The sequence below is a fragment of the Carcharhinus amblyrhynchos genome, chromosome 25, assembly GCF_965287045.1.
Source record: "Carcharhinus amblyrhynchos chromosome 25, sCarAmb.v2.hapA, whole genome shotgun sequence".
NCBI lineage: Eukaryota > Metazoa > Chordata > Chondrichthyes > Carcharhiniformes > Carcharhinidae > Carcharhinus > Carcharhinus amblyrhynchos.
In genome coordinates, this window is record NC_137348.1 from 8137281 (window position 1) to 8152984 (window position 15704).

A 15704-nucleotide genomic window follows, 5' to 3' on the forward strand; every position below is an offset into this window, starting at 1 on the left:
TTGAAGTAGATAATCAACCATGATCTAGCTGAATGGCAGATTAGGCTCAAGGGGCTGGATGGTTTCCTCCTGCTGTAATGTTACTATGTCCAGTTCTGGATAAGTTAGAATTTTCCTTGGGTCTAAACCTATTCCATTTCTCCTGACAACTTTACACCTTAGTTGCTGATCCCACCTCCTCCCTACTGGCTGCACAATAAACAAAAACTGAGAAAAGCTTTGAGCTGAGTTTTAAATGGTGCTTTCAATCAGTTACCACAATTTCATTTCATATGGAATATTGCCTGGCTTCATTGCTAACTCATCCCTAATTTACATCTCATTCTCACAAATTCCCTCCAGCTTTCTTTTGCACCCTACATGATTTCCACTGATCCAAATCTCTGCTGCTGTATCCTATTTCATTACCAAATCCTGCATATATGTCCTGGTGCGCTGTCAACTCTCGTGGCTTTTCTTACCACAGTGTATGCACTTCACATACTCATTCTTCATTTTCATATTTTCATTTTACCTTTCCTTTGTTGTCTTCTTGAGCTCCACATACCAGCATGTGCTTTCTCATCTGTTATAGTCTTTCCAGTTCATGGGCCGGAATCCTCCAGCCATTTGGTATTGGCAGGATTCTCTGTTCCTGCTGCCAGGGCACCTCCCCTGCGGTTTCCTGGCAGCATAGGATGACATCAATGGGAAATGCCACTGACAGCGGCAGGACCTGAAAGTCTCATTGTCAGTGGATGGCACACTGCTGCCCACTGCTGAGAAACATGGAGCTGGAAATCCTGGGAATCCCACCCATTGTGTTTCTAAAGAGCCTCCAGTCACAATGCCCTTCAAACTAGACTTCCCAAACTGAGCGAAAGCTTGGAGTTTGGTAAATGGGGGAGTTAAAGTCTTTAAAATCTTGTTCTTAAAATCTAATCTAGTCTGTGATTAGCAGTAACTGTAAAGTACTGTATAAGCAGGTTAAGTTCTTTCTAGCAGTTTAGGCAGGATAAACTCATACTCAGCTGTGGGAGCTGAGTAGTTAATTAGCTAACTGGTTTAATCTAGTGCTGTAGTCCCAGTTCAGTTTTCTGTAAATTCAGTTCATGTGGTGAAACCCAAGCAAATGGCATGCATTAAGAAAGCTGTGTGCAAACTTGGAGTTTGGTAAGTGGGGAGTTTGATGAAGCGGGAGAAGTTGTTTGTTTTCTGTTGCGTTTACAATCTTTCTCACCTTTTAGCATTGGTTATTGCTGTACTACAGGGAAAGGGACTAGCTGTTTGATGGGGACCTGGTAAGTGGATAGGTTTTACTCTATCCATAAAGTTTAAAATAGTACACAACTTGGCAATAAAGTAAATACTAAGTAATGATGGCAGGGCAGATGATGTGTGAAAGCTGCAGCATGTGACAACTTCTGTTTAACACTGATTCAGGGCAAACAGATCTTCAATAAGTGCTTGTGGCTCGAGGAACTTCGGCTCAGAGACATTTAGCTGGGGCTGGGCTGCACAGTCTGTGGCACATCAGGGAGAGGGGAAGGTTGTTTTTATGTGGAATCAAATTTTTTTCCTTCTCTAAGGAAGGAGACACTGTTGGAATGGATTAATAGACCTTCCAATTAAGTCCTAATTTGATGTCCTAATGCTACAGGTGGCATTAGGTTGTTGGTGGAGAATTCTATTTGGAGTTGGATCAAAAAGAAGGTAGTTTATGTAGAAGCAGAATTTGTGTCTCCTTTACTGAGCTGCAACCTAGAAGCTCAAACAAATGTCATCTGGATACTTGGTACCAGGAGACAGACGCACCTCCTAGATCAGGGCAGGAATGCCGGCCCCTGCAGTTGTCTAACGATAAGAAGTCTCTCAACACCAGGTTAAAGTCCAGCAGGTTTATTTGGAATCATAAGCTTTTGGAATGCTTCAAATAAACCTGTTGGACTTTAACCTGGTATTGTGAGACTTCTTACTGTGCCCACCTCAGTCCAACAGCAGCATTTCTACATCATTGTCCAACAAGTTTGAGATTCTTTCAGCTTGTTTGGATGAGACGGCTATAGGATGCATGACCTGACTGACTATGGCACTGTGGTACAGGAAGCTATGGGGGGAGCACACAAGAATGTAGTGGTGAGTGTATTGACACCATTTTCTGTAGCAAAGCGCAAGAGTCCAGTGCCGGGGTTTGGGATATCTGCTCAGTGTTGGAGAGGGAGTTACAGTGGGAAGGGAAGGATCCAGTGGTTGTGGTCCATGTAGGTACCAATGACTTAGGTATGATGAGGAAGGAAGTTCTGCATAAATTGGTATGAGGGGCTAGGCATCAAATTAAGAAGCAGAACTTCAAAGGTGCTAATATCTAGATTATTACCTGATCTATGTACAAATTAGCACAGGATAAATAAGATTAGAGAAGTGAATACGTGGCTCAAAGAATGAGCGTGTGAGAAGTGCGTTCTGGTTAGTGGGCACTGGCATCAGTGTTGGGGAAAATGGGATCTGTAGCTTCAGTGTACACCTGAACCTTGCGAGCTGCATAACCAGGGAAATAGTTTTAAACTGAAAAAGTGGGTGCAAGGGATCAAATTTGAGGGATGTGGTACACTAAAGAATAGAGACAAGGCAAAAGAGAAAGATACTAGTATGGGAAATGATAAACAGACCGTGGCAGGAAGGGAAAGAGTACAAATCTGAGAATAAACAGGTAAGGCTAAAAGCTACAAAAACAATGAAATGACAACATTAAAACATTAGAGAGGGATGACCCAAATTCAGGAAACCAGGATGAAGAGGCAGTTTGGGTTGAGATATGAAATGGTAAAGGCAGGAAGTCATTGTGAAACAACATGGTAGGGCAGAATATAAAATAAGAGATAATGGGAGCTTGTCAGAAAGCTGAAAGAATCTCAAACTTGTTGGACAATGATGTAGAAATGTTGGTGCTGGACTGAGGTGGACACTGCAATAATCCTGGGGGTGGAGGATTTTAATCTATACATAGATTTAAAAAATCAGGTAGGCAATGGTTGTGTAGATGAGGACTTCATAGAATGTTTTAGGGATAGTTTCTCAGGATAGCATGTTCCGAAGCCAGCCAAAAGGCAGGCTATACCAGACGTGGTTTTGTGCATTGAGTTAGGATTAATTAGTAACCTCACAGTGAAGGTCCATCTAGATAGCAGTGATCATTATATGATTGAATTTTACATTAGTTTGAAGGAGAGAAGAGTGCATCCAAGACCAGTATTTAAAACTTAAATAAGGGCAATTATGAACCCATAAAAACTGAGCTAGCTAAAGTGAATTGGCACATCTGCTTAGGGAAAGATCAAGTAAAGATTCAGTGACGGATATTTAGAGGAATATCTCAATGCACAGAGTAGACTCATTCCAGTGAGTGGTAAAAATCCCAAGAAGAGGGCCCTTGGAGGATAATACTAGAATACAAAAGAGAGCTAGCTAGCAATATAAAGCTGGATAGCAAGACTTTCTGTAGATCTTTAAATAAGAAAAGAGTTAAAGTGATTGGTCCTGTAGAAAGTGTGTTTGGAGAATTGATAATGGAAAGTAGGACTATGGTGGATGAACTAAACAAGTATTTTACATCGGTCTTCACGACACAGGTAACAAGTAACATCCCAGAAATAGCTGTAAATCAGGAAATAGGAGAAATTCTGGGAAAATTACGATCACCAGGAAAGTGGTATTGGAGAAATTGTTGGACCTGTGGGCAGCCAAATCTCATGTCTGGATGGACTTCACCCTAAATAGAACATAGTACACTTCAGCACAAACAGGCCTTTCAGCCCACAAGTTGCACCAATCACATCTATACCTACCAAGCCATAGAACTATCTAACTCCCAATCCCATTAGATCCCATATACTCATCCAGAAGTCTTTTAAAAGACCCCAGCAAGTTCGCCTCTACCACCACTGGCAGCTGATTCCACTCACACACCACCCTCTGAGTGAAAAACTTACCCCTAACATCTCCTCTGCGCTTGCTTCCCAGCACCTTAAACCTGTGTCCTCTCATAGCGACCATTTCAGCACTGGGAAATAGCCTGCTGATGATCCACCCTATCTATTCCCCTCAACATTTTATAAACCACTATCAGGTCGTCTCTCAATCTCCGTCTCTCCAGGGAGAAGAGACCTAGCTCCCTCAACCTATCTTCATAAGGCAAGCCTCCCAATCCAGGCAGCATCCTTGTAAATCTCCTCTGCACCCTCTCAATAGCTTCCGCATCCTTCCTGTAGTGAGGCCACCAGAACTGCACGCAGTACTCCAAGTGGGATCTGACAAGGGTCTTATAAAGTTGCAGCATTACCTCCTGACTCCTAAACTCAATCCCTCGATTAATGAAGGCCAGTACACCATACGCCTTCTTGACCACACCCTCCACCTGCGAGGCCGATTTTTAAGAGTCCTATGGACCCGGACCCCAGGATCCTTCTGCTCTTCAACACAGCTAAGACTCCTACCCTTGATATTGTACTCCTTCATCCCATTGGTCCTGCCAAAATGGACGACTACACATTTATCCGCGTTGAAGTCCATCTGCCACTTCTCCGCCCAGTCTTGCATCCTATCTATGTCACGCTGCAACTTCTGACATCCCTCCAGACTATCCACAACACCACCAACCTTTGTATCGTTGGTGAACTTCCCTCACCCATCCCTCCACTTCCTCACCCATCCCTCCACTTCCTCATCCAGGTCATTTATGAAAATGAGAAACAGCAGGGGTCGTAGAACAGATAAGTGGCCAATGAGATAGTTGATGCATTTGTTTCAATTTTCCATAATTCTCTAGATTAGAGGAAGGTTCCTTTTGGATTGAAAGATAGCAAATGTAACTCCTTTATTCAAAAAGGAAGAAGACAGAAAGGAAACTACAGGCCAGTTAGTGTAACATCTGTCATAGGGAAATTGTTAGAAGCCATTATTAAAGATGTTATGGCAGGGGTCTCGGAAAATCTCAAAGCACATCGAAGACTATTATGGAAAAGTTCATGTGTAGGGGGTAACACATTGGCATGATTGAAGCTTGAAAGAGTCAGCATAAATGGGTCTTTTTCTGGTTGGCAGGTATGACGAGCTGGGTGCTACAGGGATCAGTGCTCAATTTTTTGATTTGATTTATTATTGTCATGTGTATTAGTATACAGTGAAAAGAATTGTTTCTTGCACTCCATACAGACAAAGCATATCGTACATAGAGAAGGAGAGCAGAGAGTGTGCAGAATAGTGTTACAATCATACTAGGGTGTAGAGAAAGATCAACTTAATATAAGGTAGGCCCATTCAAAGGTCTGATGGTAGCAGGGAAGCAGCTGTTCTTGAGTCAGTTGGTACATCTAGAACATAGAACACTACAGCACAAACAGGCCCTTCGGCCCACAAGTTGCGCCGATCACATCATCACCTACCAACCTACAGACCTATCTATAACCCTCAATCTCATTAAACCCCATATACTCATCCAGGAGTCTTTTAAAAGACCCCAGCGAGTTCGCCTCCACCACCACTGACGGCAGCCGATTCCATTCACTCACCACCCTCTGAGTGAAAAACTTACCCCTAACATCACTTCTGAACCTCCCTCCCCGCACCTTAAATCTGTGTCCTCTCGTAGCGACCATTTCAACCCGGGGAAATAGCCTCTGAGAGTCCACCCTATCTATTCCTCTCAACATTTTGACTTTATCTTCTACGCGGTGGAAGAAGGTGGAAAAGAGCACTTCTGGGGTGCAAGGGGTCCTTGATTACGCTGGTTGCTTCCAAGGCAGCGGGAAGCGTCATTGGATGGGAAGCTGGGTTGAGTGATGCACTGGGCTTTGTTCACGACCCTTTGTAGTTTCTTGCAGTCTTGAACAGAGCAGGAGCTGTACCAAGCTGTGATACAACCAGAAAGAATGCTTTCTATGGTGCATCTGTAAAAGTTGGAGAGAGTTGTAGCGGAGAAAAGATTTGGATGAAAGGACTAAAGCTATGGTTGCTAGATGTGCTGATGACACAAAGCTAAGTAGGAAAGTAAATTGTGAAGATGACAAAGGGGCACCAATTACTTGAGTGGGCAAAAGTCTGGCATATGGAGTATTATGTGGGCAAATATAAAATTGTCCATTTTGGCAGAAAGAATAAAAAAGGAGCTTATCTAACCAGTGAGAGATTGCAGAGCTTTGAGATGTAGAGGATCTGAGGGTCCAAGTGCCTGAATCACAAAAATTAGTATATAGGTGCAGCAAGTAATTAGGAACGTTAATAGAATGTTATTGTTTAAGTTTTTAAATTTATTTATTAATGTCACAAGTAGGCTTACATACACACTGCAATGAAGTTACTGTGAAAATCCCCTATAGTGTGAGGTGAATTGATTACAACAGTAGGGAGGTTTTGCTTCAGACTTGGTGATGCCATATCTGGAGTAATGTGTACAGTATTGGTGTCCATATTTAAGGAAATATGTAAATGTGTTAGAAGCAGTTCAGAGAAGGTTTACTAGAGAAATACCAAGAATGGGTGGGTTGTTTCGTGAGGAAAAGTTGGAGAGGTTCTGTTTGTACCCACTAGAGTTTAGAAGAGTAAGAGGTTACTTGGTCGAAGCCCAATCTTGAGGGGTGTTGAGAGGGTGGATGTGGAAAGGATGTTTCCCCTTGTCAAAGAATCTAGAGCTAGAGGTCCCAGTTTAAAAATAAGGGGTCTTTCATTTAAGGCGAGCTGGGGAAAATGTTTTTCTTCAAATGGTGTTGAATCTCTGGGAGACTCTTCCTCAAAAGGCAGTGCTTTCAAGGCCGAGGGATGAACAAGGGGATGAAAGGTTATCGGGGGTAGGGAGGAATGTGCTGTCCCGCTCCTAATTTTGATTTATTATTGTCACATGTATTAGTATGCAGTGAAAAGTATTGTTTCTTGCGGGCAATATAGACAAAGCATACAGTTGTAATGCAGGAAAGGGGAGAGTGCAGAATGTAGTGTTACAGTCATAGCTAGGGTGTAGGTAGGTCCATTCAAAAGTCTGATAGCAGTAGGAGCCGTTCTTGAGTTGGTTGGTACGTGACATCAGACTTTTGTATCTTTTCCCGATGAAGGAAGGTGGAAGAGAGAATATCTGGGGTGTGTGGGGTCTTTGATTGTATGCTGGCTGTTTTTCCCAGGCAGCGGGAAGGATTGACAGTCAATGCTTGGGAGATTGGATTGTGTGACGAATTGGATTACATTCACGGCCCTTTGTAGCTTTTTGCGATCTTGTGCAGAACAGGAACCATTAAAGATGTGATACAACCCGAAAGAATGCCTTCTGTGGTGCACCAGTAAAATCATGGTGAGTTGTTGCTAACAGGCCAAATTTCCTTAGTCTTCTGAGAAAGTAGAGGTGTTGGTGGGCTTTCTTAACTATAGAGTCGGCCTGGGGGGACCAGAACAGGTTGTTGGTGATCTGAATACCCAAAAAACCTGAAGCTCTCAACCATTTCTAGTTTGTTCCCATTGATGTAGACAGGGACACATTCTCCTCCATGCTTCCTGAAGTCAATGACTATCTCCTTTGTTTTGTTGACATTGAGGGAGAGATTACTGTCGTCGTACCAGTTCACCAGATTCTCTCATTCCTGTGCACACTCGTCATTACTTGAGATCCAATCCATCAGCAAACTTGAAAATTGAGTTGGAGGGGAATTTGGCCACAGACATAGGTGTATAAGGAGTTTGGTAATTTGTATGTTTGTGTGTAACTTTTCCTTGACTTTTAAGAGCTTTGGAATGTTTTGTTTCGCAAATGTGGAAAGGCACCATGTAAGTTGTTAGCCATATTATTTTTAAAGACACATGAGCTTTGTTTCATCTTGAAACAAATTTCCTGAGGTCTGTGTAGAGCAGTTTTGAATGTATTTCCTTTAGCTGCACACGAGCTAGAGTAAGGAGGAGAGAGTGGTATAGTGATAGTGCCATTGGTCTAGTAGTCCAGAGGCCCAGGTTAATGCTCTGGGGTCATAGCTTCAAATCCCACCACAGCATCTGGTGGAATAAAAGTTCAATTAATAAATCTAGTATATAAAGCTAGTCTCTGTGATGGTAATCGTGAAACGGTCATCGATTGTAAAAATCCATCTGGTCCATTCATATCCTTTAGGGATGGAAATCTGCCATGCTTAGCTGGTATGCTCTACATGTAACTTCAGACCCACAGCAATGTGGTTGATTCTTAACTGCCCTCTGAAATGACCTCGTAAGCCACTCAGTGCAAGGGGCAATTAGGGATGGACAACAAATGCTGGTTTTCGCTTCTCATGAAAAAATAAATAAAAATGCTACTTTGTTGTAACAGGTATTAATGAGTTCTTAAATAACTTCCTTAAAACTGAATGCTCTGGAATGGTTTTATCTAAATGTATTGGTTTACAGATTTCAGTATCAGTCAAGCTCAAGGAATGGGACTCTGAATTGACCATCTGTTTCATTAGAAATTTATGTTTGGGGGAAATGAGAAATTTATGATTGGCTCTAAATGTGTGGAGATTCTTCTAATCTCTTTTGCGCTTCATTGCAGATAATATCCCTGAGGATTTGAGGGATGCTTTCTACACTGACCAGTATGAACAGGAGCACATCAAACCACCTGTCATCAAGTTGCTGCTGTCAAGTGAACTGTATTGCCGTGTCTGCAGCCTAATTTTGAAAGGGGATCAGGTGGCTGCATTGCAGGGTCACCAGCCTGTCATTCAAGCATTGTCTCGCAAAGGCATTTATGTCATGGAAAGTGATGATGTACCAGTTTCAGAATCGGACCTTACACAGTCTCCAATCAAAATGGTAAGTGAAAGAATTTTTTTTCAGTTATGTTAGGTTTTCCTGGTAGTAGATAATTATTATTAAATTAGCTTCCTGCCTTCTGTGGAGAAAATGCATATGCATAACACAAAAAAACAATTGTTTTTTATGTAATAATCTGCCATTATCATTGTTCTAAAGGCTTTTGGCATAAGTGCAGCAATTGCACCACAGTCTTGGTTTAAAATAGTAGGTTTTGTGATGTGCGAGGTAGAAATTTGTGATGTTGAATGTACTGAAAGAGTGAATATTTTAAATGTCCACTGTGTAGTCCTTTGTACTTGAGAGTTGAGCACTACTTTTGGAAAGAGAACTGATCTTGATTTCTGAGATGCTGTCTGTTACAGCCAGTTTGAGCAGAAATCTTACCAGCATGTTGCATAGACTAAAGCTGTCTTCTGTGGTTTACAGGCTGCTGCTATTTGCATTTCAGTTGCCATTTTTCCTTCAAGAGACCCACACACCAATGTTTGTACACCCAATGCTGCATTTGGATGATGAGCTGGGAAAATTTTCCAGCTGTTGACAGTGACTGTTTGTGGTCATGTTTGAGTGTGTCCTTTTTATCTTTGGCAGTCACTCTGCTTAAAGATTTTGGGCAGGAATCGAAGTGTGTTGGCTGATTTCTCTGAACTGTTGCCAGCCTCCTGTGTAAGATAAAGTTTATTTATTACTCACAAGTAGGCTTACATTCATATTGCAGTGAAGTTGGTGTGAAAATCCTCTAGTCATCACACTCCAACATCTGTTTGGGTACACTGGGGGAGAATTTAGCATGGCCAATGCACCTAACCAGCACGTCTTTCAGACAGTGAGAGGAAACTGGAGCATCCGAAGGAAACTCATGCAGATGGAGGGAGAACATGCAGACTCCGCACAAACAGTAACCCAAGCTGGGAACCGAACCTGGATCCCTGGCATTGTGAAGCAGCAGTGCTAATCACTGTGCCGCCCTGAAGTTGTGAATATGAAAACCTGCAATTCCGTGTATGACTGTGATCCTTGTTTGGATGCTGAGATTTCCGGTATGGTATATGTTCAAAAGATTAGTGCACTAATGTTTCACCAGGTCAAAGCATCAGCGTGCTTCCATCACAATGCTATTTTCTGTCATGATATTACTTTACAGCATGATACCAGAATGCTTGTATACTGAGCCACCTTGACCAGTTTACAAAGCTGGGCGAGTCAGTGGTGCACTGAGACACCAGGGAAATACATAGGTTCTCACTGTGTCAGCATTTTGGGCTTCCATGAGCTTATCTTTGCTTGTTTTGCTGCATGTATGAAACCTGAAGGGTTGGAGATAATTGCATTGCAATAGTACAAAATCATCCATGCTTGTGTCGCCATGATGATAACTGCACGTGCTTTTTTGGGGGGGTTGATTAAAATTATGTTGGAATAGGGATCAATTTTTCTGAGAACTTTTGGAAATACTTTTATTTGGTTTCTGACTTTATTTCTGTCAATGTTCCACAGGTTAATATTCTTAATCTTACGAGAGGTTCTAGTCACAATTTTGCATATGCCATTTATTCCTTCTGCTTTCCGTTATTCTCTTTCCATGAGCCAGTAGCATATCATGAATATTCATTTGTGTTGTCTGTGAAAATAATAAGTGAGATTTAAAAGCTCTGTCTCTTTGGCCCGTTTGCCTATTAGTTTGAAGTTACTTGGCTGATGCAGAAAGTCTTCATGCCACACTTTACAAATGATGGCACAATGGTTAGCACTGCTGCCTCAAAGCGCCTGGTATTCAGGTTCAATTCCAGCCTCGTCATTGTCTGTGTGGAGTTTGCACTTTCTCCGTGTGTCTGCGTGGGCTTCCCCCGGGTGCTCCGATTTCCTCCCACAATCCAAAGATGTGCAGGTTAGGTGGATTGGCCATGCTAAATTGACCCTAGTGTAAGGGGGATTAGCAGGGTAAATGTGGGGGTTACAGGACTAGGGCCTGGGTGGGATTGTGGTCAGTACAGACTTGATGGGCTGAATGACCTCCTTCTGTACTGTAGGGATTTTATTCTATGATTCTAAAATAAATTGACGAGATGAATTGTGAAAATAAGGACTTGAGGAATGGAGAATTTTGTACAGAGTGACCTCTGTTCAAGTAATTATGTCCAGACTTTGGAGTAAATGAGCTTATTCAGGATGTTCTACAGCACGGACACAATTATCAAACGCTTGTATTGATGGCAATGTCTTTTCCTTTGCAACTCATCAACGTAATGAGCAGGAGATGGAAACGAGAAACCACAAATAATGATCAAGCCTTTCACATATATTAGTCCCACTGAGCACCGGCATTTGCTTGGGTCATGTTAATGTTGAAAAAGCTAATGTAGAGTTTTGGTAGCACAGTGCATTTGGCACATATTTGTAATTTGGCTGTATGAATTGAGGTTGTCTGCTGCTTTACTATCTTTCCAACAATTTCCTGCAGCTTATTTGCACTAATTGCAAAGTTTTTATTGTGTGATGACTTTCAGATTGCAGTAAACTGAATCTACTTATTGCAATATATCTTTCATATGTAATTGATAATGCAGTCCACGTGAAATGTATAATGCTACAAACAGAAATGTGAGTAAACAGAATTTACTGTAAATTTGAATCAAAAGCAGAAAATGCTGGAAATAAACAATGGGCCGTCAGCCTCTAAAGGAAAGGCAGGTTAATATCTCATCAAAACTGGGAAATGAAAAGTTAAGTATTTTAGTATGTTTAAGGGCAGCAAAGATAAAGAGGAATTGAATGAAATAACAGACGTTGCACTCACAAAGTTAATAGTTGCATGCTCTGCAAATCTGCAGGCTGTTTAATAGTAAAACAGGCCACTGTTAGATGATATTAAAGTTCTCATTGAGGCGACACAAAGTCATTTGGTGCAAAGTAGGTACAAATGGCTTTCTAAAATGTTTGGACATGCTTGTTTACAGTTCCAATAAAGATCCATACCTATCATAGATTGTAGTGTGTATGCCAACCTAATTTCGCTTGGTGCCTAAAAGCGAGTTGAGGCCCATACACAGCGTATAAGCCGGCCCCTATATCTTTCAGTTGAAAGATGCATGTTTGGGGCTTTACTTGCATTTGGGTTGGCTTCAATTTTTCAGCTCAGCAATAAGTGTTCAGAGTTATTTGGTGCATGGGGTGAAGCAGATGGCAACACAGCCTGTAACAAGAAGGTTCATAAGAACATAAGAAATAGGAGCAGGAGTAGGCCGTCTAGCCCTTTGAGCCTGCCCCGCCATTCAATTAGGTCATGGCTGATCTGAAGAGGATCAGTTCCACTTCTCCACTTTCTCCCCATAACCCTCAATTCCCTTGTCTATCAGAAATCTATCTACCCGTGACTTAAATATATTCAACGAGGTAGCCTCCACCACTTCAATGGGCTAAGAATTCCAGAAAATCACCACCCTTTGAGTGAAGAAGTTCCTCCTCAACTCCGTTCTAAACTGCACCCCCTCCCCCCCCGCCTATTTTGAGGCTGTGCCCTCTAGTTCTGTTTTCCTTTCTAAGCGGAAAAAATCTCTCCTCTACCCTATCTAGCCCCTTCATTATCTTGTAAGTCTCTATAAGATGCCCCCTCAGCCTTCCAAACTCTAATGAGTACAGGCCCACTTTATTCTATCACTCCTCATAAGCTAACCCCCTCATCTCTGGTATCAGCTTGGTGAACTTCTCTGTACTCCCTCCAAGGCCAATATATCCATTCTCAAATAAGGGGACCGAAACTGCACACCGTACTCCAGTTGCGGCCTCACCAGTGCCTTGTACAGTTGCAGCAAGACCTCCCTGCTTTTATATTCAATCCTCCTTGCTATAAAGGCCAACATTCTATTCGCCTTCTTGATCACCTACAGACTTGAGTTTTTGCAATTGGTGCACAAGGACCTCCAGGTCCCTCTGCACAGTAGCATGCTGCAGCTTGTCACCCTTTAAATAATAATCCCTCCTACTATTATTTCTACCAAAGTGGATAACCTCACATTTGCTAATGTTATACTCCATCTACCAGGTCTTCGCCCACTCACAGCCTATCCAGATCTCTCTGCAGACTTTCTGCGCCCTCCACACAATTCGCTTTTCCACTCATCTTCGTGTCATCAGCAAATTTTGTTACCCTACACTCAGCCCCCTCCTCCAGATCATCTATGTAAATGGTAAACAGTTGAGGCCCCTGCGGCACTCCACTAGTCACCAACTGCTAACCAGAAAAGCATCCATTGATTCCAACTTTCTGTTTCCTGTTAGATAACCAATCCTCAATCCACACTAACACTTTACCCCCAACTCCGTGTATCCTAACCTTCTGCAGCAACCTTTTTGTGAGGCACCTTATCGAACGCCTTCTGGAAATCCTAAAAACACCACATCCACCGGTTCCCCTCAGTCTACCGCACCAGTCACATCTTCATAGAAATCCAGTAAATTTGTTAAACACGGCTTCCCCTTCACGAATCCATGCTGCGTCTGCTTGATCAAACCATTCTTTTCTAGGTGTCCTACTATTTCTTCTTTAATGATGGATTCTAGCATTTTTCCAACTATGGACGTTAAGCTAACCAGCCTATAATTCCCTGCCTTTTGTCTGCTACCTTTCTTAAACAGCACCGTAACATACACGCCCACACAGCACAGACTGTACTTGGCGATGGATGATCAAGCATGGGTTCTCCTGCAAGAAGAAAGAAGTACCAAGCTGGTTTCATGCCCCAATTCGGAAGATTTGCTAACTTGTCAAATAATTGTGCTGCAGTGAGAGAATCGGTGATGGTGAAAATCTGTTGAGAATGGAAGAATCTGCCCTGAGGAAGATGCCCAAGACCATGTGCAACAGGAGAGCAGGGACCAGCCACTGGCCTGGTTTCGGAAAGCATGTGTTAGAATGGACTGCAGTGGTTCAAAAAAGCAGCTCGCCACCATCTTCTCAAGGGCAATTAGAGATAACCAAGAAGTACCGACCTACCCAGCAATGGCCACATCACGTGAATGAATAAGAAAACGTGTCCTTGAAAATCATCAGCATGGCTGTATCATCGCCAAAAATGCCAAGTGTATGTAAGTACTTGAACTGCGCCAAATCAGACACAAACAACAAAGATTTCAGAACACAGCTAGTTCGTAGTTGCTTTATGGAAATGTCTAGTGTTACTGCAGAAGACCAAGATTGCTCAGGGAATACCAAGAGACCTCTGCCAAAATTTTCAGATCCCAGTGGTTCTTCATCAGGCAGTAGCAAAAACACCCAAAAGGTCACATTGGTAACATGGATGAAAGAACCATGAATTTCAGTATACTTAGAGTGGAAAAAAATCAAAAACAGCCCTGTTGGAAACCACTGTGCAAGCCCGCATGGCCAATGGAACAAAATTAAAGCTTACGGTCATTTTCAAACATAAAACCATGCTGAAAATCAAGTTTCCTGCTGGAAGTTTTGTGGATGTTGCCAGTTGAATGGATGAGGATGGAGCGAAGTTGTTCATTGATGATGTGTGGGGCATGTTCACATCCCATGAAACTGAGAGGTGCCTGAGATGAATTAACACCCACATTGCAGTAATGTCAAGAGGTCTAATATCCATGGTTCAACCTTTTTGGCTGTGTGCTTCAGCGAGCCATTCAGGGACTATGCCTGCACTGGATGGAATAAGTGGGTGGTTGACGGAGGAAAAAAGTCTTCACAAAGATTGAAAAGATGTATGCTACCCTGCTTGATGTTTTGTGTTGTTTTGTCATCGATTTGAGTTGCTATCAATGCACTACGTGTCATTGGATCATTCAAAAAATGCAGAATATCCAATTCAATGTATGGATAGGAAAGTGATTTGTTGTGGAGGGGTGAATATGAAACCAAAAGTGCCGCGTCTGACCCAGAGTGAAATCTTTTAAGATAATACAAAGCAATTCAGGATAAATTTGGTGGAACATTGGCTTGAAACCTGTCTTGTCCAGAGAATTGTGCTGATTGTGGGTTTTTTTCCCTGATTGGCAGGCAATGACCACAGGGACCTGTGCTAGGACCCCAACCATTCACATTAATGATTATCTCCAAATTTGCAGATGATACAAAATTGGGTGGGTGTGCTGTAATGAGGATGCAGAGATGCTTCAGTGTGATTTAAGTAGGCTGTGTGTGTGGGCATTTGCATGGCACATGCACTATAATGTGGATAAATGTGAGGTGATTCACTTTGGTAGCATTAATAGGAATTCAGATTATTACTTGAATGAGTGTAAATTGAGAGATGTCGATACTCAGCGAGAACTTGATGTCCTTGTGCATCAGCCACTGAAAATAAATGCTTATGTACAGCAGGCAGTAAAGAAGGCAAATGATGTGTTGGCCCTCAAAGCGAGAGGATTGGAGTCTAGGAATAGAGATGTTTTACTGCAATTGTAAAGGGTATTGTTGAGGCCACACCTGGAGTATTATGTGCAGTTTTGGTGTCCTTGTCTGAGGAAGGATACCCTTACTGTAGCGGGAATACGGTGAAGGTTTACCAGGCTGATTTCTGGAATGTCAGGTCTGTCATATGAGGAGAGACTAAGTTGGTTGGATTGCTTTTCATTGGAGTTTAAAAGGATGAGAGAGGAACTCATAGAAACTTATAAATTCTAATAGGGTTAGACATGTAGATTCAGAAAGAATGTTCTCGATGGTAGGGAATCTAGAAGTCATGGTTTGAGAATACACACAGCCTATCCAAATCACGCTGAAGCATCTCTCCATCCTTCTGTATCTGATCCTAGGGAATAAGCCCAGCCAGGTGATCAAAGTTACAGTGGGGGGTCATGTGGCGAACATGACCACAATTCTGTAAGTTTTCGAATACTCATGGGAAAGGAAAATGTTGCCCTAGGGTTAAGGTGCT

General features: G+C 42.3%; 1 protein-coding gene across 3 annotated transcripts in view; it reads left to right on the forward strand.

Annotated features, from left to right (window-relative positions):
- The window catches only part of camsap1b (calmodulin regulated spectrin-associated protein 1b), a 109212-nt gene that overhangs the window by 38838 nt on the left and 54670 nt on the right, over positions 1-15704 (forward strand). For all 3 annotated transcript variants that reach the window (XM_080212379.1, XM_080212380.1, XM_080212381.1), the window contains exon 2: positions 8540-8802. In XM_080212379.1, coding sequence (XP_080068505.1) covers positions 8540-8802 — 263 coding nt within the window. The remainder of the gene's footprint in view (positions 1-8539; positions 8803-15704) is intronic.